The sequence below is a fragment of the Camelus bactrianus genome, chromosome 10 (genome assembly GCF_048773025.1).
Source record: "Camelus bactrianus isolate YW-2024 breed Bactrian camel chromosome 10, ASM4877302v1, whole genome shotgun sequence".
NCBI classification, from domain to species: Eukaryota; Metazoa; Chordata; class Mammalia; order Artiodactyla; family Camelidae; genus Camelus; species Camelus bactrianus.
In genome coordinates, this window is record NC_133548.1 from 48,342,266 (window position 1) to 48,368,696 (window position 26,431).

The window sequence follows — 26,431 nt, forward strand, 5'->3', positions numbered from 1 at the left end:
CACCTGTTTACAAAAAAAAAAAAAAAAAAGAAAAGAAAAAGAAAGGAAGAAAACCCAACAACAAACATGCAGGATAGTTGCTACTTTGTGTCTGCAAGTCAATTTACAAACTTTTTTTTTAAACATTTTTTTTATTGAGTTATAGTGATTTTACAATGTTGTGTCAAGTTCCAGTGTAGAGCACAATTTTTCAGTTATGCATGAACATACATATATTCATTGTCACATTTTTTTTCCACTGTGAGCTACCACAAGATTTTGTATATATTTCCCTGTGCTATACAGTATAATCTTGTTTATCTATTCTACATATGCCTGTCAGTATCTACAAATTTTGAAATCCCATTCTGCCTCTTCCCATCCCCAACCCCCTTGGCAACCACAAGTCTGTATTCTATGTCTATGAGTCGTGTTTCTGTTTTGTATTTATGTTTTTTATTTAGATTCCTCATATGAGCGATCTCATATGGTGTTTTTCTTTCTCTCTCTGGCTTACTTCACTTAGAATGACATTCTCCAGGAACATCCGTGTTGCTGCAAATGGCATTATGTTGTCGGTTTTTATGGCTGAATAGTATTCCATTGTATAAATATACCACATCTTCTTTATCCGGTCATCTGTTGATGGACATTTAGGCTGTTTCCATGTCTTGGCTATTGTAAATAGTGCTGCTATGAACATTGGGGTGCAGGTGTCTTTTTGAAATAGGGTTCCTTCTGGATATATGCCCAGGAGTGGGATTCCTAGGTCATATGGTAAGTCTATTCCTAGTCTTTTGAGGAATCTCCATACTGTTTTCCACAGTGGCTGCACCAAACTACATTCCCACCAGCAGTGTTGGAGGGTTCCCTTTTCTCCACAGCTTCTCCAGCATTTGTCATTTGTGGACTTTTGAATGATGGCCATTCTGGCTGGTGGGAGGTGATACCTCATTGTAGTTTTGATTTGCATTTCTCTGATAATTAGTGATATTGAGCATTTTTTCATGTGCCTATTGATCATTTGTATTTCTTCCTTGGAGAATTGCTTGTTTAGGTCCTCTGCTCATTTTTGGATTGGGTTGTTTATTTTTTTCTTATTAAGTCATATGAGCTGCTTATATATTCTGGAGATAAAGCCTTTGTCGATTTCATCGTTTGCAAAAATTTTCTCCCATTCCATAGGTTGTCGTTTGTTTTACTTATGGTTTCCTTTGCTGTGCAGAAGCTTGTAAGTTTAATTAGGTCCCATTTGTTTATTCTTGCTTTTATTTCTATTGCTTGGGTAGACTGCCCTAGGAGAACATTTTTGAGACGTATGTGAGACAATATTTTGCCTATATTTTCTTCTAGGAGGTTTATTGTATCTTGTCTTTCGTTTAAGTGTTTGATCCATTTTGAGTTTATTTTTGTGTATGGTGTAAAGGAGTCAAACTTTTTTTTTTTAAATTTAGGAGGCACACAGGAGTGAAAATTTTAGCTGCCCAATTTTATCCAACTACCCCACAGAGAGCACAAATAACAGTCCCAACATTCTGTATGTTTCATTGTTATTTTAATTTGCATTCCCTTAATTATGAATTGACCACTTTTTCATATGTTTATTGGCCACTCTTTATGTCATTTGCCCATTTTTCTAAGTGTGAATTTTTTTCTTTGTTGGTAAGAGCGCTTCTTATATAAAAGGTATTGATCCTTTGACGTGTATTTTACAGGTAGTTTTTTTCTAGCTTATTGTTTATGGTTTTTTGTTTATGGTGTCTTTGACATGCAAGATATTTAATATTTCTAGATAATAAGACTTACCAATTTATACCTGTCAGCTTATGGTGACTGCCTTTGGGATCCTGCTTGGGGCAGACCATAATTTTATGTATATTTACTTTTAGTTACTCAGCATAATGTAGAAGAGCAGGGACTCTAGAGACATGCTCACTGAATTTGACGTCATGGATTCTAATTTTGGTTCTGCCACTTACTGTGTGACATTTGGGCAGATACTTAACCTTCCTGTACTAAAAGTTCCTTGTCCGTAAAATAAGAGTAAAAATAATATTTATCTCATACGGTCGTTATGAGGATTGAAGCAATTAGAATTGGGCGTGGAACATGGCAAGCACAATATAAGTGTCAAATAAAATTATAAATAAAGTAGTTTCTTTGAATTTTTATGTTTTACTTTTTACATTTCAAGCTTTATTTTTGTTATTTGGCTTGAAGAGGTGTCTAACTTAATTCTTTTTGAAATGATTAGCGTGTCATACCCATAGCACTACAAAGTAATTCATCCTTTATCTCATAGACTTGAATTGTCATCTTTATCCAATATTTAGGATTGACCCATAGATCTGTCTTGTTTGTTTGGTGTGACTAAGGAATAGATCTTTATCTTTAGACTCTGTCCTGGATTTGTATCCTGGCTGTGCTATGTCACCTTGGGGAAATTACTTAACCACCTCTGAAGCCTCAGATTTCTCATTTGAAAAATACAACAAATACTTAAAGATTTTTGAGTGGATTGTATGAGAGTAGTGTCTGTTACTTGTTTGGCACATAATAGCTATAGCTATTCAATAAATATTAGTTCTCTTTTCTCTTTTTCTTTAAATAAAAATTTGGAGGAAAGAGACAGCTAGTATGATCTGTAAACTACTTTTCAGTGTTCTGTCACTTTGGAAAAAATGAATAGTTCAGACTTAATTACTTTTTAGGTCTAGGAACTAGGGCCCCAAAGATATGTAACACAGATAAATAACACAATATCCCTGTCCCCTCCAGGAAGAGTTTATTAACTGAGAGGATACGAAACAGTATATCAGAGTTTCTCAGCTTTGACACTATTGATCTTTTAAGATGGATAATTCTTTTTCTGTAGGAGGCTGTTCTGTGCACTGTAGGATGTTTAGCAGCATCCCTGGCCTCTACCTACGAGTTGTCAATGGACGCCACCCCCATTTGTGACAACTAAAAATGTTTACAAACATTGCCAAATGTCCCCCTAGGAACAAATTGCTTCTGGTTGACAACCACTACAATATATAAACAGAACTGAAGACCACTAAGGGAGGAAGTGATGAACTCCTTGCGGGATTTGGGAAAACAAACCATTTATCTTTTGAAGAGTAGGTCATTTTCTATAAGTTCCTTTATTCTATCTCTCATTCTCCCTGTCTCTTATTTGAGCCATTATTAGGTGATTCACCCACTTATTAATCACCTAGTATATTACAGATACTATTCTGGTACTGGGGCTATGGATTGAACTGTGTTGTAGAGCCTACATTCTAGGGATGTGGGACCAGAATAGAGTTGAAATTGACAGTACCCGTTGTCAGACTCAAGGACCAGGATTAGGGCAGTAGCAGTGGTCTTGAAGAAGAAAGATAGGTCTGAGAGATGTCTACTACACTAGAATGTGAATGCGGTACCTACCAGTGAGAAGCTAGGAGCAGAATGGGATTACTATGAGGATTAAATGATTCAGTATTTGAAAATGATAAAACATGATAATCCTTAAAATTAAAGGAACTACAATTAAGTTAATAGTCTTTTTATTGAGGAACCAAAATAAAGAAGAAAAAGTCTTAGAAAGTGTTACAGTTGACCTATATATCCCTTTAGTTCTTTCCAAACCTATTCATTATGGCTTAATTGGCATAGAAATGTAAAGTGGAAGGTTATATAATTAAGGCCAAAATTCCTACTTTTTCCTTAATAATTTAGGTCAAATGAGAATCATGGTTGTTGAGAATATGACTAGGATTTATATATCTCAGTCCTACATTTCTGGAATATTTGCAACTGGGTGTTTTTTTAATCAAAAGGGGGTATTACATATGCATGTATATGAAAGAGACTTGGCATTCTGATAATAGCTTATTCATGAAGTGATTCCTAATATTCAAATTGTGTAAGTGAATCTTAGAATTCTCTATTACTTACTCTAAAATACACACACACACACACACACACTCTTAAGGTTTTATAGAGGGAATGTGAAGTAGTAAATTGGAAGCACCTTTGCTTTTCATTGAATCCTTCTGGTGCATCTTGGAAGTCTTTCTTTTATGTAAGTGAATTCCTAAGAATTAGGAGAATTATTTTAATTTTAAAATAAAATAACAAAAGATGGAAACTATGGAAATGATATGGGAATAGGGAACTTTTTAGCTGAAGCAAGAGATTATAGGTAACTGCAAGAATATCTTTTTGTTTCAAGAAATAAAGGGTTTTGGCTCTAGCCTCGTTGGGAGATTGGTGATGATAACTCAGCCTTTACATGAAACACATGTCCTTTGTGTTGAGAAGCATAAACCTGAAGAAGTCTCAGAGGAGCATGAAATGGGAGAGGTTTATAACATATTTCAAGGGAAGAAGAGCATTTCATTGTTTATAACACTGGTTGTTTTGTCTTTTGAACAGATAACATGCTTGGACATTTCCAGTGGAGGAGGCCTTGGTGTGTCTTCTAGTACCGATGGGAGCATGAAAATCTGGCAGGCTTCCAACGGAGAGCTCAGAGTAAAGACTTTGGATACACTTTTAGGGCCTTACACATGAAGGGTGGACTGAGAAACCTTAGACTACGTCATGAAAAAAACAGTGGCCCACTCTGAAAATGTAGGAACACTGCACTTCAATAGATCTTTGTTCTTCCATTTGTTAATCTGAGAACCATGCTCAAGTTTGGTGATTTGCCAGAACAAATTGGGGCTGGAATGGTGGAGGAGCCAGGCCAGTGAATGTCTGAGTGGGTGTTCCCTTGGTATGAACTGCCTTCAGTGATCCATTTCTAAGGCAGAGTATCTCGGCTGTTACACTAACTGTATGGCTGAGTCCCCCAACCTCTGTAGAGGATTTTAAGGAGAGGTGAGTAAAAATCCTCAAGCCTCCTCAACTCCTTATATGTAGAGCTAGACTTAGTGATGACTGTGAGAGCCATGATGACTGTGAGAGCCATAACATCTGTAGCCAAAGCCCAGGAAAGGGAGCCAGTCAGTAGCTCTTAGTACACTACTGGTAGATAGATGAACTAAAAGAGAGTCTCTGGATCTCTTTTGTTTTAAAACCCAGCATGTAGATTTTTCATTTAAGGGACCAAGGGTATGGGAGGTAAGAGAACATCAAGGGATGGACAAGAGAACTAGCATGGAATTTTCTTTTGTTTTTCCAGAGAGTATTGGAAGGACATGTGTTTGATGTGAATTGTTGCAGGTTTTTCCCATCAGGCCTTGTAGTTCTGAGTGGGGGAATGGATGCCCAGCTGAAGATCTGGTCAGCTGAAGATGCTAGCTGCGTGGTGACCTTCAAAGGTCACAAAGGAGGTATGAAGAGTGATTTTTCCCAAAGGTTTCTCTGATAATCCCCAGAAATGAATCACCAAAAAGACAGAAACAGAAGCTAGTTATCCACAAAAACATAAATAATTTATCCACCTGGCCAATGAACTGCTATTTCTCCAAGGATTAGCGATTCCTTTCCTACTCAGTCTTATTAATGCTATCTAGAACTAACTGCCTTACATAAATAGTAGTCTTTCACAATTGAAAAGGGGAAAAAAAGCCTCCATAGGAGATCATTTACTTGTGTGCTGGGAAAAAAGAGAGAGGTAGGTGTGCCCACTTTTTCTCGTTAGTCCTTTGGCTGAGGTGATAGTAAAAGCTGGGTGGCAAATGGCTGCATCACCAGACATCAGATAGAGCTTGGTACTGACTTTGTTTTTTTTAAACACCTTTATTGTGTTTTGGTCCCTGTACAGTAAACTACACATATTTCAGATGTTACACTTTGATGAATTTTGATAGATGTATACACCAATGAAACCACCACCACAATCAAGATAGCTAACATTTCCATCATTCCCCAAGAGGTGCAATTTTTGAATTCCCAATTTATCCATTCCTACCCTCTTTAACCCCTGGTAATCCTAAATTTATTCTCTATGTTGGTGAGTCTGTTTCTGTTTTGTAGATAAGTTTGTTTGTGTCCCTTTTTTTAAGATTCCACATATAAGCGATATCATGTGGCATTTTTCTCTTCCTGGCTTACTTCACTTAGAATGACAATCTCCAGGTCCATCCGTGTTGCTGCAAATGGCTATTGTTTTTCTTTTCTTTTCTTTTCTTTAGCTATTTTTTATGGTTGAGTAGTATTCCTGTGTGTGTGTGTGTGTGTGTGTACACACAACACATCTTCTTTATCTAGTCCTCTGGCGATGGACATTTGGGTTGTTTCCATGTCTTTGCTATTGTAAATAGTGCTGCTGTGAACATTGGGGTGCATGTGCCTTTTTGAATTGTATTTTTCTCCAGATATATGCCCAGGAATGGAACTGCTAGATCATATGGTAAGTCTATTTTTAGTTTTTTAGGGCTGCACCAATTTACATTCCTACGAAGAGTGAGTTCCTTTTTCTCCACACCCTCTCCAGCATTTATCATTTGAAGACTTTAATGATGGCCATTCTGACTGACATGTGGTGATATCTCATTGTAGTTTTGATTTGCATTTCTCTAGCAATTAGTAATGTAGAGCATCTTTTCATGTGCTTATTGGACATCTGTGTCTTCTTTGGAGAGATGTCTATTTAGGTCTTCTGCCCATTTTTTGATTGGTTCCTTGTTTTTTTGATATTAAGCTGTATGAGCTATTTGTATATTTTGGAAATTAGTCCCTTGTTGGTCATATCATTTGCAAATTTCTCATTCTGTAGGTTGTCTCTTTGTTGATGGTATCTGTGCAAAAGCTTTTAAATTTAATTAGATCCCATTTGTTTATTTTTGCTTTTGTCTCCATTACTGCAAGAGATACTGCTGTTGATTCCTGTGGATTTAAAATCACAGTTCATATTTTTTAAATGGATTAACCATATAACCAGTTGATATCAGATTGTAGATACAGAGTGAGAACATCTTCCCTCTGTAACTAACTGATTGGCTGGTTTGTTGGGGAAAATTAATTTAGAAATGTTTTATCTTTAATTTTTTATTTTAAAAAATGTGATAAATATGTCATTCTTACTTTTACAAGTTTGGATATTTTTGAAAATGTAATAACATCCCCAAATAATTTCTTACCTTGATCCCTCCTTTGAGACCGTAATACGCATCATCTGTACCACTCATTTGGGAATTAATTATGTATTGCCCTATACTTATGATATTTAATCCAGTGTTTTTGCCTTGTGTACCGGACTGCATTATAAATAACTTGCTTGTAGAGATTGATTTTTAAGTTTTAATACTTTTTAAAAAAATATTCTATTTATTATTGTATTATTTAATTATTTTATTTTGGCAGGGTTGGAGGAGGTAACTAGGCTTGTTTATTTTTAGAGGAGGTACTGGGGATTGAACCCAGGACCTCATGTATGCCGAACATGTGCTCTACCACCTGAGCTATACCCTCCTCCCTTAATAATTCTTTATAATGGTTTGTCAGATTACATACAGATCATCTAGCAAACACACATGCTAACCTTAGCAAATAAACAGGTTTACATCTAAGACTTAGGTACATGGGTGCATTGAGAGGGAATAGAAGGGATATTTAGAGCCTTCCTCACATTCAGCCTGAAGAACTGACAGGTCTGAGGAGTCAAAGTGGCCTCACATTTGGGGAGTCCAGGAGCCAAAGGCATCTAGAAGAATACTGAAGGATTTACCTCAGATCTGGCCACCTTGAATGTGTGAGGCACAGAGAAGCTTTCCAGTGGAACAAGACATGGCTGTGCATGTTGAACTCAACAAAATGCATATTCAGCATCAGTGCTCACTCAACTTCAGAAAACCTTTGGATTACTGCAGTATTGAGTGTACCCTCCCAAGTCTCCCAATGTTCTTCAGTTCTTGAGAACCCATGCATGTCATTTAACTTAGAGTGACTTATAGAATGTTTGTTAATCTGATTTAAGCTTTTATTCACATAGCTGTTCCATTCTTTTGGCCCTGTGAGGAAGTCCTGGGGTGGGGTGGGGGCGTCTTCAGAGTATAACAATCCTGACTCTTTTTTCCTTGAGAGTTTTGTTTTTTTTTAATTAGATTGAACAGAAATGATAATAAGCTTTAGGAGAAATTACATGAAGTCAGATCCAGACTGATGTCTGTCAGATCTTGAATGTGCCTCTCCAGTTCTGTAAAGGAGCCTCGGGTTTGGGGTTGCCCATTCTTCCACAGTACAGAGCAAAAATCGAGATTAATCTCCAGTAATTTAGCGGCAGATGGGACACTGTCTCCACTCAAATGACTTCCAGGTTTGTTTGGCTCCTTTTTTACAATCTCTTTAGTTCTGAGTATTTGAAGCTCTTTATTAGCAGAAGTCATGAACCACATAAAAAACAATAAAGAAGTATTACCTGCATTTGTGATCTTTAGTGGTTTCACAAGTGGTGACTAAATAAGAGAAGCAGAAGATAGTGTTGAAAGTGAACATGGACTTTCATTGCCTAGGTAAGTCTTGGCAAACAAGATATAAAAGGAAGACTGGACTGAACATAACCTGATGTTTACTGCAAGGAACCACAGGGACACTAATAGAATAGCTAGCTCTATATAAAGGACTATTGTAAAGGATAACCTTTTGTTAGCTTAACTAAGTCCCTGGCTTGCTTACTGCTTCTAGTGTATGGAAACATGATAGTAAGGGAAGCAGTATAGTAGAGTGGTTAAACATAGGATTTGAAGTCATACAGATCTTGGCTTAAATCTTAATTTTTCCATTTACAACCTGTACAACCTTGGAAAATTGCTTAACTTTTCTGAACCTCAATTTTCTCATTTGTAAAATGGGGATAGTATTAAATGAAATGGTGCATATGAGAGATTTGGCATAACCCCAGCATACAAGTGCACAATAAATGTTATTGTTCATATAAAATATAACACTAAACCTTAAACCCTGCCAGAAAAGGTGAACCTTGTGATGTTTTAGCATATTTGTCAAACTTGAAAAGCAGAAATTGTTACTTCTAATAGACATTTTGATCCTAGTTAATATGTAATTGGTCTTTTCTGACGTATTAGATACATATTTTATATTTAATTAAAGGATTAGTGTGTTCTTTACTTAATTAACAAGCAGAAGTAATAAGATTTGTGTGTTTCTAAATCTTTCTATGAAAAGATAAACTAAAAGTAGTTTTCTATTTGTAATATAGAAGTGTACTAAGTAGCTCTAAAGTGTGCTTTAATCAGTTTGAAGCTTTTTAGTTGCCCAGGCCATTTAATTAATATTGGGGAATTTGGGGATATATATTCATAATCTTAATTCTTTGTAATAAGCACCAGATCTTTCATAATCTATGAAAACATTGTGTCCAAATTAAACATCATTTCAGTTGATTGGTGAGTTTCTTTGCTCATCACAGTAGGAAAGATGCTTACATTTTAGAATAATTTTAAGAAACCAAGTTACATTTTTGGCACTTGGGTCATTCTTTTCAAACTGTTATATACTTGTTTTGAAATAGGATATGTTACCTCCAAGTAATAGTAGACACTTCAAGGCTCGTTATTCTCTGAGATCTGAGTAAACTTCTTAAAAACATGCCTAGAAATATGAAATGTGCTGTTTCTTACTAATACTTATTTCAGTTGTAGTTTCATCTAACATTATTTTTATTTCCCAGACTTTGGCTAGGATGTTTATATGTGATTCAGCTGAATCTTTTTTCTTGAGGGCAGATTTTTTTTGTCTTGATTTATATGTTGAGGACTTCATGTCTGTTTGGTTTGTTATCAAAGTCTTTGCCGTCTGATAGGTCTTAGTTATATATGGCTGCTGCTCTTACAAGTGCATTTCTGCTACTTTCACAGCCTCTTCTTAAAGTAATTCCTCGAAAGTTCCCACACCTGTAAGGCCCCTCTTTCTTTTATTCTTGTCATCTAAGAGTCAAGAGACCCACACTAGATGCCACTGTGTTGTGATTGACATTTTATTAGAAACAGGGTGATAATTTTCCACTCTACTTTCATAAAAAAGGAAAACTTTCTAGGTGGCAGCTCTTTACCAAGTATTACTTGAAATTTGTACACAGTTAATACCTTCCAGAACTACCTAGCCACAACTGTAGCAACCTGCCTTGGGTACATATTTTTCAGAACTTCTTTTTTTTTTTTTTAAAGCTTGCATCACTTAGATGGAACTGAACAACATTTTAAAATAGAAGTTGCAACTTTCCAATAAAGACATAAACAGATCATTAATTGCTTAGTAAGAGCTGAAGGCCCTTCCTAATGTTCCTATTGTTGATTCTTTAAGATTCTTAAAAGATCTGAGATCCTTCTCTAGCGAGAATGCTGAATGTTTTATGGAGATAGAGTGGAAAGGTGGGTTTTCTAAACTCAAATTACTTTACAATTACGAAATATGTTGTAAATAAGAAACACAAAATAGTAACAAAACATGTTGCTTCCTTAGATCTGCTTCTGAGGAAAAGACTACTTTTAAAACCTTATCTATAGTGGTCTTTGTTCAGTGGGTATATAGTTACAAGGGTTACATTTTATTTTTCCAACAACAATAATCAGCTATAGAAATTGGATTTAGTTTTTATTTTAAATTGGAAATATTTGGAAGCTTACACTATGAATTATGTCCCACCTGAGTTGTCTCTAATCACATTTTCTCAAATAGGCCCTAAAATTGGCTACTTTTAAAACTTGGGGCATTTTTAATAAACTCATCTTTTTCTGGAAAAGGCTTTCAAAAATGAAATTTCCAGTCATATTTTTGAGGCTTATGGTTAATTACATGGGTAATCCATCACTTGTACCTTATGATGAATTGTTGCAGCATTTCTGTCAGGATTTATATATCTGAAGTCATGTCATGTTGAAGGGAAGGGGAGCAACCCAAAGAGCACTAATTCACTGAGTAACCTTTGGTCAGGTACTCTTGTGTTTGGCCAGGTAGTCTTATTACTCAGCCTGCAAGTATTTATTGGGCACCTATAATAGGATTACTAAATGGGTTTTAATAAAACAAACCCTTCCTGTATCACCATTGGGTCCTACTACCTTTCTACTCTACAGTCCTATGTTATCACACACATACCCCCGTATTATATAGCTCTTTATGTCCATGACTAGCTCTGCCTTTTTGTGCTGTGTGCTCTTGAGGCCAGGGACCATAACAAATAGTCAGACAACAGGTAATAAGGGGCTTCAAAAGTTATAAAATCTGTGGACATTTTGGATCTTATTTGATCTTTTTTAGCAGTCTCTGGTTGAGGTATGGTGTAGGGACATGGGAAATGTGTGTGCTCAGCTTCCTGCTGGGCTCCTCTAACACTGCTCTGGCAAAAGTGGAGCACTGGCTTATGTTACCTTTTTGCAGGCAGATGAGGTAGAAGCTGAGCTTTCCTTTGACCCTGCTGACTCCTTCCTGGTGATAGTGAGGCACCAATTTGCATCACCTCAACTTGCACCACTTCCTTGCCTCCAAATGGGCTTGTAAGCTCTGTTCCCTGCTGACTGACACCAGGGGAGGGGTTGGGGAAAGCAGAGTGCTATTTCCTGCTCCCACATGTTCTGCCTCTTTTCCTCTGTTGCTGCTGGCTGAGGGTAAAGGCTCAGCTCTCCACTGGACCCCAGTGACAGTACCCCTCTGGCCTGTTCAGCATCACTGGATGGTGGGAATTGAAGTGCTGCCTCCTGCTTCCCTAGGGGGTGGGGTAGAAGATCACTTCCTATTCAGCCCCACTGAAACTTTGGGGGAGGGCAGGTAGCAGTTTTTTATGTTGCTGTTTGAGTAAAATGGATATTGTCAGGAAGTTTTTCTGAGCCAAAAATTAACACAACATTGTAAATCAACTATACTTAAGTTTAAAAAAAAGGTTTTCTGTTAAGTCACCCTTTTCTCAGTCTTCTGCATAGGAGCAACAAAACTTTCTTGGCAGTTTTTTTTTTTTTTAAATACCTGTTTTTTTAGTAGATGTTGTTTTTTCATCAGTTCTGTGTTGGAGGCTTCTGCAGTGTTGCAGTGTCCTATCCTGGATATATGGGAGGCAGTAAGGAAAGCCAGGGAACTCATTGCCCTGTTGTTCTTCAAGTCCTGCGGTCTCTAAGTGGGCTGCCTTCTTTACATCTTTCAGCTTTCTGATGCTGGTTTGTTGTCTAATGTCCAGGCTTTTTTAAGTTGTAAGGGGAAGGACTGGGAGGAATGGGGCTATTCCATATTGGCCAAACCACAGGTACATCCTTTTTTTTTCACAATGGGTAGACTTACCCTTTCAGTTAATTCTCAATGGAAGCAGCAGGATCTTTTAAGACAGTGATTTTCAAACTGAACTCTCTAAGATATCTACTTAATTTTTGTTTAAAAAACAGATTTTAAAGCCAAAATGAAAACTTGAAAACCACTGCTCTAGAATACTCCACTAAAAATTAAATACAAAGCTTCTTTTCCATGTTTGTCTCTCATATTTAGTTTTTGAACCATTGGGAAGCAAGTATCCTGTTCTATTTATTTCTGTTTTTCTGGCACTTGAATGTGCCTAACATGTAGTACATATCCAGTACTTGATTGTGAAGGAATAGTCATTTATGCAGGTCCTTCTTCTCTGCCCTTGTAGTTCCTTTACTGCCTACTCCATCTTAGGGTCTTTTTTTCTTTCCCCTCTTTCCAGGTATCCTGGATACAGCCATTGTTGATCGGGGGAGGAACGTGGTATCTGGTTCTCGAGATGGAACAGCGCGCCTTTGGGATTGTGGGCGCTCAGCCTGCCTGGGAGTCATTGCAGACTGTGGTTCTTCCATCAATGGAGTGGCTGTGGGTGCTGCAGACAACTCTATAAACCTCGGCTCCCCTGAACAGATGCCTAGTAAGTTGACAACAATATATGAACTTATTTTGTTCCCTTAGACTCCTTCAGTGTTTGCCTGAGTCTCTCCTTTTCTTCCTCGTTCTTTCTGTTTTATAGCTGGTATTTCTATTTTCACCATAAGATTAATATTTATTACATATCTATGTTTCTGTTGCTTTGGAACCTACAAAGGAAGTATATCTCATAGTTACTGCATTTGAGTAAGTACAGTCTAATTTAGCAGATGAAACTAATGCCTGTAAAACAGAGAACAATAAAATTTAGCGAAAATAACTTAGTGCAATATATAATAGTTTTTTGGAGGAAGAGAGTGTTTCAGGTTAGTATAGATGAGAAAGGTGTCACGAAAGAAGTTGACTTGAACTTGGAAGGATGGATTCAAGTTGAACAGACAAGAATGGGAAGGATGGGAGAACAGGAACTAGGGCAGGGGTGGAGGTAGGGACAATTCACATTAAAACAGTATGCAGGTGAAATTGACTATTGGGTAAAGATATGTTTGGTTGGGCCAGAGGTTGGAGTAAGAGTAGTAGGGCGAAATAGGTGAGTAGAATGATAGCTCTAGTGAGTCAGAAAGATAAAGGTCCTAATAAGGCAACTTGCATTTTTTTCTTATTTTCCTCTGATTATAACATACTTGCTTCTCATTTCACAGGACTATTTTTCTACCATCATCTTTGCTTCTCACATTTTTTAAAAAATAAACTTTATTTTTCAAGCAGTTATGTCCACATAAAACTGAGCAAAAAGTACAGAGTTCTTAAATACCCTCTACCCCAACACCCATACACCCTACCCTATCATCAACATCCCCAGCAGAGTGGTATATTTATTATAGTTGATAAAGCTATCTCGACACATCATTATCACTCAAAGTTCGTTGTTTACATTAGGATTCATTCTTGGAGTTGTACATTCTATGGGTTTGGACAAATGTATAATGACACATATCTATCATTATAGCACCATGCAGGAGTTTCACTGCCTGAAAAATCCTCTGTGCTCCACCAATTAGTTCCTTCGTCTCCTATAACCCTTGGCAACTACTGATATTTTTACTGTTTTCATGGTTTTGCCTTTTCTAGAATGTTGCAGTTGAAATCATGAACTATGTAGCCTTTTCGGATTGGCTTCTTTCACTTAATAATATGCATTTAAGGTTCCTCCATGTCTTTTCATGCCTTGATAACTCATTTCTTTTTAACATTGAACAATCTTCTATTGTCTGGGTGTACCTGAGTTTATTTATTCATTCATCTACTGAAGGACATCTTGGAGGTTTCCAAGTTTGGACAACTATGAATAAAGCTGCTGTAAATATCCCTGTGCAGGTGTTTGTGTGGATATATGTTTTTGGATTAATTTTGCCTCTCACTTTTGACACACTGTGGTACTCTCCTCAGACTCTTAAACTTCCCATGTAGAATGCACTGTAGTCCAAGAACTAAAATTGTTGTTGATTACCACATGTTCCCTGGCACCTCTTTGGGAATTAATGGATTAATAGGAAGAGTCTATTTCCCAAAGTGTGATACATGTGCAGTTAGTGCTAAGCAAGATCATTTCAGGCAGTACACATTTTTAATAGTTCTATATTAATACACACATTTCACTTCAAACCTAACATTTCACAGATACTACTTAAAATAAGGTTGAGTTTCTAAAAATTAGTTGGTTCAAAGTAATTTAATTGAAAATATTCTTGTTTTCTCTATTTCCTCACTTCCTACTTACTCTTCAACACATCCTAGGATGGTTTGTGCTCCAGCTGCTTAACAACAGCTGCTGTTGTCAAGGTTACCAGTGAGTCCATGTTGCCTAATCCAGTGTTACTTCTCTGTGCTTGTCTTTCCGAGTTTTCAACAGGGTTCATCATAGTAAACTCTTCTCTTCAGAACACTTTTCTTTCTTGGCTTCTGTAATATCACACTGCAGTGCTTTTCTTCCTATCACATTGGCTGCTGGTTTTTAGTCTCCTTTTATAAGTCTCCTTTGTTCTACCTTTAAATATTGGAGGGCCCTCAGCTCTACAGTTTTTCCCTAGGTGATCTCCTTATTTCCATGACTTTAAACATTGTATTTAAGCTGGTGATTTCCAAAGGTATATCTAAAGCATAGAGATCTCACTTGCATTTCAGACTCTATTTAGATATGTGATAGACAGCTTGAACTTACCTTGTTTAGCATGGAGTGTTTGATTTCCCCCACCCCAAGTCTGTTTTTTCCCCATCTCAGTAAATGGCACCACCATCTCCTTGCTTAGCCTAAAGCCTCAGATTGATTCAAGATCCACCCCAACCTTTTCTCACGTTCACATCTGCAAAGTCTGTCTTCTTTACCTTCAAAATGTTTCTCACTTTTTCACCTCACCCTCTCCTTCCAGCTCTCCCTTCCTCCTACCAGAATCCTGATCTAATCTATTTTTCTGTTGCCTGCACTCTTCTATAATCCATTCTCCTCAGAGGAACCATCATGGTCATTTAAAAAATATAAATCAAGTCATAGGAATCTCCTGTGTCCCTACTCTTCTCCAGTGACCTCCTTTTGTACATACATTTGGCTCTCCATATCCATGGGTTCCACATCTGGAACACAGTCCACAGTTGGTTGAATCTGCTGATGTGGAACCCTCAGATATGGAGGGCCAACTGTGGGAACTCGAGCATTCACAGATTTTTGTATCTGCAGTGGGCCTTGGAAGAAGTCCCCTGTGGACACCAAGGGATAGATATATATTAAAATCCTAACCCCTTACCATGGTTTATGACAAACACACTTTCTAACTCCTACAGTCTTCTTTAGCCTCATGTCATACTACCCTCTGCCAGGTTCACTGTGTTCTAACTCTACAGCAGACCCTGCCAGCCTCCAGGCCTTTGCTTTTATTCTTCCCTTAGTCTGGAATATACCTCCTGAAACTTTTCACATGACTAGCTTCTGTTTACCTTTCAGGTCTCAACTGAAAAGTGGCCTCCATGTAACCTTTTTAAAAGTTGAAGTATATATATAAAATAGGTAAACAACAAGGCCAGACTGAATAGCACAGGGAACTATATTCAATATCTTATAATAAGCTATACTGGAAAAGAATATGAAAAGGAATATACGTATATATGTATAACTGAATCACCATGCTATACACCAGAAACTAATACATTATAAATTGATTATACTTTAAATAAATAAATAAATAGTTTAAATTTAAACTTATTTTCCTCCACTCATTTTTCCATCATGTACTCACTTTTGATCACACTTTCCTGTTTTATTTTCTTTATAGACCTCATCACTGTCTGAAAATATCCTACTTATTTATTAGCTTATTTCACTGTTTCCCGTTTCTACTAGAATCCTTGAGAGTAAGGACCTTGTCCCTCAACAAGTATTTGTTTAGTGAATGAATAAATTTCATTTCCCCCAGACCATAAGAGCTGTGAGGGCAGAGACCTATTTTGTTCAACATTGTACTCCTACTCCAAGTATAGTATCTTTCCATATTACCAAGGACTTAATATTTTAAAGTTGGGTTTATTGAGGTGTATTTTACATATAGTAGAAGTCACCCTTTTTAATTGCACAATTTTGTGAGTTTTGACAAGTATATATCGTCATATAAGCAATACCACAGTCAAGATATAGAACATAATACATTTTTAGAAAATTAGTAGGTCAATCACTGAGAGTAATTCAGTAAACAGCCATCAATAGCTGTACTTTCTGAGTACTGCCAGCTGATCAGCCTAGCCCATTGTTGACATAGCTCATCTGTCATGCAGGTGAACGGGAGGTTGGAACAGAGTTGAAAATGTTGCTGTTGGCCCGAGAAGATAAGAAACTTCAGTGTTTCGGACTACAGAGCAGGCAGCCGGCAAGTGGTTCATCTAAGATCTTTGAACTCTGGGGCAACCTCGGTCACTCTGATTCTTAGAAAGTTGTTTTGAAAATATTTCTGCTTTCTCCCTGTGATCACCTTTTGAGGAAGCTGTGTGAGTGAGAGGGGCTGTGCAGTATAGTGATTAAGAGCATGGAATATGAAATAAGGGCAACATTTAAATCCTAGCTCTTCCTAATGGCTGTGACATCAGACAGGTTACTTAACCTCTCTGAGCCTCAATTTCCTTATCACTAAACTGGGCATGGTAGGACTTACCATATAGGCTTATGTGATGAGATTAAATGCCCTACTGCTTTGTGACCTTTATCAAGTCACTTTCCCTCTGGGCCTTAGTGTGCTGTTTGTAAAATGATGAGATTCTGTAGGTTCTCTTCTATCTCTAAGGTAATGTGAAGAATTTCTGAGTAAAGGACTCATGCATTCAGGGCTCTAGATCAATTAATGACCAGAATGTCTTTTATAGAAGAATTAGTTAAATTTTCTTCCTTCATTTGCTGAGCTTTTGCCAAGGAGACTGTGCTCCTAATTAAACTCTGAGTTCCTTGAGATTGGATTTTCTAAATTTCTATCCAGCTGCTGTCATCATCATCCAGACGATGTAATTATTTGGTTTGGCCATAGGCTTTGTATTTTCATTTCATCCATTATTGCCTTGTGCTGGTGATGTTTCCATTTTCAAAGTTTGTTCTGGGAATATCACTGTTTTTGATCATATTGCCTTTGCACTCTGAATTTCCATGCTGGCTTTTACTTCCAAAGGGAAATCAGGGGATTCTGGTGTTGAGGATCCCATGAGTCAATATGTTAAGGGGAAATAGTGTGAAAGCTCCTACCTCAGATTTCAGTATTATATAACCTGCTTAAGTTCTCAGTCAGCCTCAGGTTCCTGAAATCCTGGGAGTGCTTCCTCCTCAGTTGTTGGTGAATGATTAGTTTAGACTGGGAGTGCTTGAAGAGGGAAGAAGGAAATTCTGTCTAAAAATAGTAAAATTCTCATTTTCTTAGGGCTTGTTTATTCCAGGAAACAAATTAATCTTTAAATAGCATTTTTGGCTCCTGCTTGTTCCCAGGTGTTCCTCTTTATTGGCTCAGATGCCTTCAACTGCTGTACTTTTCTCTCTGGCTTCTTGCTGTTGGCTGGGACGCAGGATGGAAACATTTATCAGCTGGATGTAAGGAGTCCAAGGTGAGTCACCGTTCGTTTGCATGGTGCAGGTCTTCTATAGAGTGGAAATTTTATTGGCTTTCACAGTGGTTTAGCCTAGCATATACGTGACTGTTGAATCAAGGGTATATTTTTCCATTTATAAAGGTTTTCCAGTGTGAATTGTTTGATTGTTCCTGTTATTCCTGGAATCACATTAAAAGGTAATTTGATTCCTGCTGTCATGATTGTTATGATTGCTTTGGAAATTGAGCTTAAATAATGAGCTAACATTTTACTTATAATAATTGGGTAAAACTTTTAATTTCAAGGAGCTTAGTAATTTTCCCCATGGTATTAGATCTGGGTTGATCTAAGATTGATCATTTTTAGTTCCAGTAAGCCAGTTCTGATTCTTTATTTGGCTTTGATCATAACCTCTAAAATAGGCTTTATCCTGGTCTTAAAGATATCCAAAGAGAATCCACATCCTCTTTGTCCCAGGATTTAACAGTTTCTACGGTTCTGTCCCTTCCTCCTTCTGTTTCCTTCTTTTGTTCAACTGATATTTATTGAATGGCTTCTGTGGGCACCAGGCTTTGTGCTGGGCACCAAAAAATGGAAATAGAAAACAAAGATTCTGCCTTGGAGGCACTTGGAGTCTAACAGTAAAGATGGGCAATGAAAGACTGTTGTGATACAGTGTGATCAATGGTCTAACAGGGTTACACACAGGAATTTGAGGAAGCACCAAGAAGGAGAAGGAAGAAGGTAAGACTGCTTCTCCAAAGAAATGAGGCTTTAGTTAGATCTTGTCCAGTAGAAAGTTACCAAGTGAAAAGCAGAAGAACCTGCCTTTGGTTGAACAGCATATAGAGAGCAATGGAGTATGAAAGTATGACACTTTAAGGGATTTCTATGTAGTTTAATATGACAAGTGTGTTCCTTGCCAATGGAGCAATGTTGAGAAGTGATCCAAGACAGGAAAACAGGAATTTGATTAGAAAGGACTTACATACCATCCCCAGGAGTTTGGACTTTATTCTTAGAGCAATTTCAGCTTAAGAGTGACCAGATTATACCTTTTCTTCCATAATTTATTTTATTTTTATATTTGTTTTTGTCTCCATGGAGATTGGAAATTTCATCGTTATAAAATCACCTACATATATGTATATAAAATTGGTTCTTACCGTTCTCTTTTGTTTTGCAGAGCCCTAACAGTTTTAGTGTTTTACAACTGTCTTGATTTTGCCTATAAGTAAAAAGATTAACATATTGTTAACATTGTTATTTTATTTTTTTACATTTTTTATTGAAGTATAGCTGATTTACGTTAACTTTGTTATTTTAAACCCTTGTCAGGCCTCCCCTAAAATCTGGAGATATCGATGGTGACTTTGTTCATTCCACTCACTCACATATTTAGAGATATGTTTAGATTCATTCCAAGGTGGTTTTGAACGGATTACCTTGATCTACCATTTAAGGACCTAGCCATGAAAGAAACCATATGAATGTTTACTCTGTCCACATTTGTCCTGTGTGGTGTTTTGTGTTTAGCTCTATATGTTGAACATAGTCAAGCATTGCTTTTGAAGAAAAAAAGTGAAATTTCCCCATTTATTTTGAATCCCAGGGCTCCAGTACAAGTCATCCACAGATCAGGAGCACCAGTTCTGTCCTTGCTGAGTTTCAGAGATGGATTCATTGCTAGCCAAGGTAGGTCCAGGGGCCAATGGAGAGAGGTGGTTCTATATAGTTCAGTTAAACATAGGTTTAAATGCCTGGTCTGTGGCTAGACTAGGGGCATAGTGCTCCAGGATTCATTGGCATATTGTGTTTTTCACATGGCCTTTAACACACTACTTGTGATTGTCTATGCTCCTCTGCAGTCTAAGCTCCCTGAGAGTAGTGACTTGGCCTTATTCATCATGTTATCCCCAGCTTTTTAATTCAGTGCCCACTTTTTAATTCAATACAAATAAATAAACATTGGTAGAGCAATATATTGATCCTTGTTGCAAAACATTGAAGATTCGATAATGAATCAGTTACAGTCTTTGCCCTAAAGGAGCTCACAGTTAATAAGGCAGACAGACATGTGGACATGTGATTGAGTACAGCTTGATAAATTGTGCAGCAGAAGACTATATGGGAACATGGGAAACAGCTAATTCAAGTGGTAGGAGTGCTACAGGGACATCTTCATGGAGTAGGTGACATGTAATCTGATGAATATTTTACCAGCTAAAGATGTAAAGATGAACATTGAGGGCCAAAGCTATAGTGTGTGTAAAGTCGTAAGTGAGGGAAGAGGGGCAAAAGTAAAGGATCTATCATTTACTAGGTGCCTGCTATGTAGTAGGTACTGTGTTCAATGCTTTACATACATAGTCTGGGTAAAGTGAATACCTCGGTGTAACTAGTACAAAATACTTGGAATGGAGTTTGGGAGTGAGATTAGGAGAAATACACGGAATAAGATGTCTGTTAAGGGACTGAATCTTCATAGGAATGATGTAGGTGAGGAGGACTGGACTGTAGGCCTGGAGAGGACCATCTTACCTGAGTATTTCAGTGTTATCAGGATGTTTTTGACTGTTAATAACAGAACACTCAACTGAAAATGGCTTCAATAATTAGGAAAGTGTACTACTTCACTTAACAAAGATGTCCAGGTTTATGGTGGTTCCAGATTAGATTAATATAGTGATTTGAAAACAAAGTCAATAGAGCAGCCTAAGAAAACTTGATAGCTAAGTCATTGTGGTGTTCTGAATTGCATCCAGGACACTAAAAACTGGTGAAATCCAAGAAAGTATGAACTAAAACTGGCAGACGAGCATATGAGAACTTTCTGTACTATCTTTGTAACTTTTATGTAAACATAAAATTATTCTAAAAGTATTTAATTTTTTTTTAATTTAAAAAGTGAATAAAAGCCTTAATAAGGAAAAAGAAATAAAATCAAGAGCCAGGTTTTTTTTTTTTTCCCTTCATCTTTTGGTATTGTCCTCCCTGGCAGGCTGGCTTTTGTCCTCAGGCTTGTTCCCTCAGGGTCACAGTGCAAGATAGCTGCAGCAGATCTCATCCTCATGTAACATGGATACTGTTACACTTTTTTTTTAAGAATGAGGAACATTTCCTTAGGAGCAGCCCAGCTGATTTACTGTTATACCTCACTGGCCAGAATTACAATATATAAAACATGCCATCCCAAGAAGACCTAAATAGCATTTCTCCAAAGAAGACATACAGATGGCCAAGAGGCATGTGAAAAGATGCTCAACATTGCTAATTATCAGAGAAATTGCAAATCAAAACTACAGTGAGGGGAAAAAAAAAAAAAACTACAGTGAGGTATCACTTCACACCGGTCAGAATGGCTGTCATCAAAAAGTTAACAAAGAATAAAGAGAGTTTGGGAAAAAAGGGAACCCTCCTATACTATTAGTAGGATGTAAATTGGTGTAGCCACTATGAAAAACAGTATGGAAGTTCCTTAAAAACTAAAAATAGAGCTACCATATGATCCGGCAATTCCGCTCCTGGGCATTTATCTAGAAGAGACAAAAACTATTTGAAAAGATACATGCACCAGTGTTCATCGCAGCACTGTTTACAATAACCAAGACATCGAAACAGCCAAAGTGCCCAACAGAAGATTGGTTTAAGGTGTGGTATTCATATACTATGGAATATTACTCAGCCATAAGAAAGAATGAAATATTGCCATTTGCAGTCACTTAGATGGACCTAGATAATATACTAAGTGAAATCAGTCAGGCAGAGAAAGACAGATATTATATCACTTAGATGTGGAATCTGAAACATAATACAAATGAATCTATATACAAAACAGAAACGGACTCACAGACATAGAAAACAAACTTATGGTTACAAAAAGGGGAAAGGGTGAAGAGGAGGGATAAATTAAGAGTATGGGATTAACTGCTATACATAAAATAAAGCAACAAGGATTTACTGTATAACACAGGGAACTATATTCAGTATCTTGTTATAACCTATAATGGAAAATAATCTGAAGGAAAAAAAAAATATATATATATAACTGAATCACTTTGCTGATTCACCTGAAACTAACAAAATATTATAAATCAACTATACTTCAATTGAATATAATAATAATACATGCTATGCCTAAAGTGACAAGGGGAGAGTAGTGGAATTACCATAATTGGCTTAGATTAATCAAGATTCACCCCCCAAGTCACTGGTTTACTGGAAATAATCTGGGATCCTGTTAGTCAAGAGAAGGGTTGGGAAATAGATGAGTAGGCAGCCAACAGTGTCCAGATTTTCACGGGCATCACTCTTATATAGGTAGGTTCCCTTCATCCCTGTCAAAACTGGTGCCTTATTTACCTAGCCCTTCTTCAGGATTTTCAGACCGCAGCAAAGAGTAATCAGGAATCTGTAGACCTGATTTTCTAGCTCTTCTACACTCCCTCTGAATCTCTTTCTCCCCGTGTCTGGGCATCAGTTGGTGATATAGTGGGTTTATGAAACCTTAATAAGAGATCAGCTGGCATAAGCTTGCAACAGCTTCCCTTGATGCTGCTGCCATCACGCATTATGATCCTATTTCTTTGATTCCCTTTGCTGCCATGCTACTCTCTTCCCTTGAGATCCTGCAGGATGTCCACCATCTCCATCCCTCCACTCAGAATGCCCTCTTGAAGGCTACCAATGATGAGCCCCTTGGTAGATCCAGTGTCCTTTTATGGGTACAGGCCTATCTTGTCCACTAGTCTCTAAGTTTCCTTGAGGGCAAGTGCTATGTCTTTTTCATCTCTCTATCCCCAGCTCTTGCACAAGACTGAAGAATCTCAGCAAATGTTTGCTGAATGAGTGAGTATATATTTTTCATCTTTCATGACTCTTAGTGGTAATGGATTCTGTTAGTTCCTTCTTAAAACTGTTAATTCCTTTGACTTTGGTGATACTAATTAATCTCCTGATTGTTCTCTTTCTCTAATTACTGCTTCTTTTTCCATTTCCCTGGAATCATATCTAGCATGATTCATGGTATACTGTAGGTTCTCAAATTGTTTGTTGAACTTGAATCCTTTTGCTATTCCTACATTGTTGCCATACCTAAACCAGAGGTATTTCCTGAGTTCAGCCTTTGTCCTTCTACCTTTTGTTTTCCGTGCTTCCTAACGGACTGACTGTTCTCATGGTTTTAGCTGTTAAAGGTTGGAATCCATAGCCCTAGCCCTGACCTCCTACTTAGCCCTTATTTTATTGGGCAGCAGCATGATATGGAAAAAGTACAGATTTTGGACCCAAACTGATAGCCTAACCAGTGAGTTTAAATCCTCACTCTATCACCTACTGTTAGATTCAACCATATGAAATATATTTTATTTACAAAATTTATTTTAAATAAATTATGTTTTATTTATAAAAATGGCAGTTGTGTATGGTTTGATCTAATAGTTCTATGACCTTTGGTAAACCATTTCACTTTCCTAAGTCTCAATTTCCTTAGAGATAAAATATATAAAGTACTCAACATAAAGTAGATATCCTATAAATGATAATTTCTTCTTATTCCTGTAACTTTGCCTTGCCCTATAAGCCCTCCTAAAAAGTATTTCTTATCATCATGACCCAGGACAAGGCACACACTCACAAAAAGTAGAATTATGCTGTAGGGAAAGATATGTGAAAGTATCAAAGGAATAATAAATGTTACAAGAGATTGACGGAGAAAGGGTTTACTATATGGGATGGTTAGAAATTGCTTCCTAGAGGGAATGTTGATAGCTCTGGGGCTTATCAAGTAAGATTTGTGTATAGAAACTTGAGTGCAGAAGAAGAGCTATGATAATCATACTTTTTTTGAGAGGAAAGAAAAAAAACTCAGTAGTGTAGCTTTTCCTTGCTGAAGTAGTAATAACAGTGAAAAACTGACAAAAGATTATGGTTGGTTTCCCACTCTGGCTTAAAATGAGATTTTGAAGGATTATAAACTTCAAACATGGTACAGCACATGAGAAGCTTATGTTGCTTGGTGGCAGTTCTGAAGTGACAGAACTTAGTATCCCTGAGAACCTGCATGTAGCTCACCCAGGGCCTCTGCATTTTCTTACATCCCCTGTCCTACTGTTAGGCTATTTTAAAAAAATACTTACATCTCTGTTGCAAGGGAATGTGTGGGAAACTTGAAGGGTAGCGTGTGGAGAAGAGCTAACTCCTGGCCCTCCTACTTTTTGTAGCTCTTTCCTGCTGGAGAGAAGGAAAGGCATAATTTCTGTTATTAATAAATATCTAAAAGGAAGAGAGGTTAAAATTATAACTCTGTTTTCAAAGGACAAAACTAAGAGCAATAAAAGAAAGTTACCAAGAGCCACATTTCAGTTCAATATATGGAAAAGTGTTCTGTTTCATAAGAAAGAAGCTGGCATTGAGTAACGAGCACCATTAACTCTGGGACTGGACAAACAGGTTGGTTGGCTCCTCTGCAGGATGCTCTTAAGGGAATTCTGTACTAGTTTAGAAGCTGGAAATAGATGATCTTTGAGGACTTTAGAACTCTGATTTACTAGAGAAAGGATTAAAATTGCCAGATTAAACAATTTTAAAAACTTTTTATTACAGAAATTATCAACCAGATACAAAAGTAAGGAGAATAGCACAATGAACTTGGTGTACCTATTATCCAACTTCAGCTGTTACCAATGGCTAATCTTGTTTCATCTTTTCTTACCCATTCTCTTACAATCCCCAACCCTTATAATTTTGAAACCTATCACAGACATCATATTATTTCATCAGTCAGTATTTCTATATGTATCTCTAAAAGGTAAAGATTCTTTTTTGGAAAAGATTACTTTTAACAATAATACAAGAATAAGGTCCTCCTGTATGCTGCTGCTTGTTGTATAGATTGATTAACAGATAAAGTAATACTGATCAACATGTAATTTTGGAAAGCAGTTTTTCAGGTTTCTAAAATGTTTGAAAAGACTAGTTAATGTGTTTTGATTCTTGTCCAAGGTTCAATACAAAGTCAAAATCTTAATATAGAAAAAACTTTATGCAGAAACTATTCTTTTATACAGTATGCTCTCAACCATGTAAAATGAAAATTTGCACAGAAAAGACTGAAAAAATACATTAAAATGTGAATGGTAATTGTCTTCAAATGGTTGATTATGGGTGATGTTTTTACTTCTGTTCCTTTATTTTTAAAGTTTTCTTCAGTGAGCACGTACTACTCTTATATTAAGTAAAACAAGAACAAAAAATCACTTATTCAGTAGTTTATACATCATTCCAAGTTTCATTTGTCCATGCTTTTCTGAGAAAAGTAAGTTTAAATATTAGATATATTTTTATTTTCTTGGTATAACCTGATGTATGTGTTCAAGTTCATAGACTGAAGAATAATTTGGGAGCATAATTTTCTTAAAGACATTTATGTAGACAAATTCCCTGTTAAAAATAATTGTCTAGGGTAAATTTGCAAACAGATATATAACCTGCATTTGTTTGCTCTGTGCCCTTGGCAGTTATTGCTAATCAAAGATAACTCTTCTTCCCACTAAGCTTGCTCTTGGCCTTCAAATCCTTTTGAGCCAGCATTTTAGGCCGACATTATAGGGCCTCATATTTGAGCCACATAATGAGACCTGTCTGCCATTCTGGGTCTTAGGACAGTCTTCTTTAGGCCAGTGATGTACAGAAATAAACTAAAATATTTAGTTGGGTTTTTTTTAAACTCCTTTTCATACAGCTTTCTCTTCAGTTATCTAAGTTTTCTTTCTGCCTTTTAGGTGATGGAAGCTGTTTCATTGTCCAGCAAGACTTAGACTATGTCATTGAGCTCACTGGGGCTGACTCTGACCCTGTGTACAAGGTACATACCTGAGAGGAGATCAGGCCTGTGTGATTCTCACCTGGGATCTAGGGCTTTAGAGGAGACTGAATTCAGCTACTTTGTAGTTATTAGGGGTAATATAGTACTTAGGAGTGGGATAGAAAGAAATCATAATTTTGAATCAGAAGTGACTTCATCACTTACTGGCTCTAGAAACTTTAAAATTCACTTCACTGCCTCAGTCTGTCAGTTCAACTGTAAAGTGAGGATAATAGATAATGCATATGAAAGATCTTTGTATATTTTAAATATTCTATAAATATTAGCTGTTATTATCATTATTTAAGTTCAAGACTGATTATCTCACTTAGAGTAGAAAGAGAAAAACGAAAGGGGAAGTAATATTTATTGACCGGATATTGTGCTTGATGTTTTACATTTATTATTTAATAGTCATTATTATTCCTTGAGGTATAGGTATTATTATTCTAATTTTTTCTTATAATTTTGGAACAGTTGCATAATTAATACATACATATAAAAATTCAAACAATACACAATTGTACAGACTTAAAAGTCCCCTTTAAGACTTTTTTGTTCCACTCTTCTTTCCTGAAGTAACTAGAATTAATAGTTTGGCGTGTATCTTTCAAGACTGTTTTTGGAGAATTTGCACTTACATCTTTGTGTTTATGTATTTACATAAATAATGTAGTTTTACATCCAAATTTGTACATA

The 26,431-nt window shown here is 36.8% G+C and overlaps 1 protein-coding gene across 6 annotated transcripts in view; it reads left to right on the plus strand.

Annotated features, from left to right (window-relative positions):
- Positions 1 to 26,431, plus strand: part of PAAF1 (proteasomal ATPase associated factor 1) — a 39,956-nt gene that overhangs the window by 11,237 nt on the left and 2,288 nt on the right. Inside the window, exons 5-13 of one of the 6 annotated variants that reach the window (XR_006721118.2) lie at positions 4,402 to 4,500; positions 5,153 to 5,303; positions 12,605 to 12,799; positions 16,579 to 16,670; positions 17,768 to 17,883; positions 19,481 to 19,563; positions 22,672 to 22,716; positions 24,184 to 24,318; positions 25,650 to 25,732. Coding sequence is in view for 4 of the 6 variants with exons in the window: in XM_010973116.2 (XP_010971418.2) it covers positions 4,402 to 4,500; positions 5,153 to 5,303; positions 12,605 to 12,799; positions 16,579 to 16,670; positions 17,768 to 17,883; positions 19,481 to 19,563; positions 25,650 to 25,732 (819 nt within the window). In the remaining 2 variants the exon portion in view is untranslated. The other 5 variants (XR_006721117.2, XM_010973116.2, XM_045508831.1 and 2 more) reach the window with 5 other exon arrangements.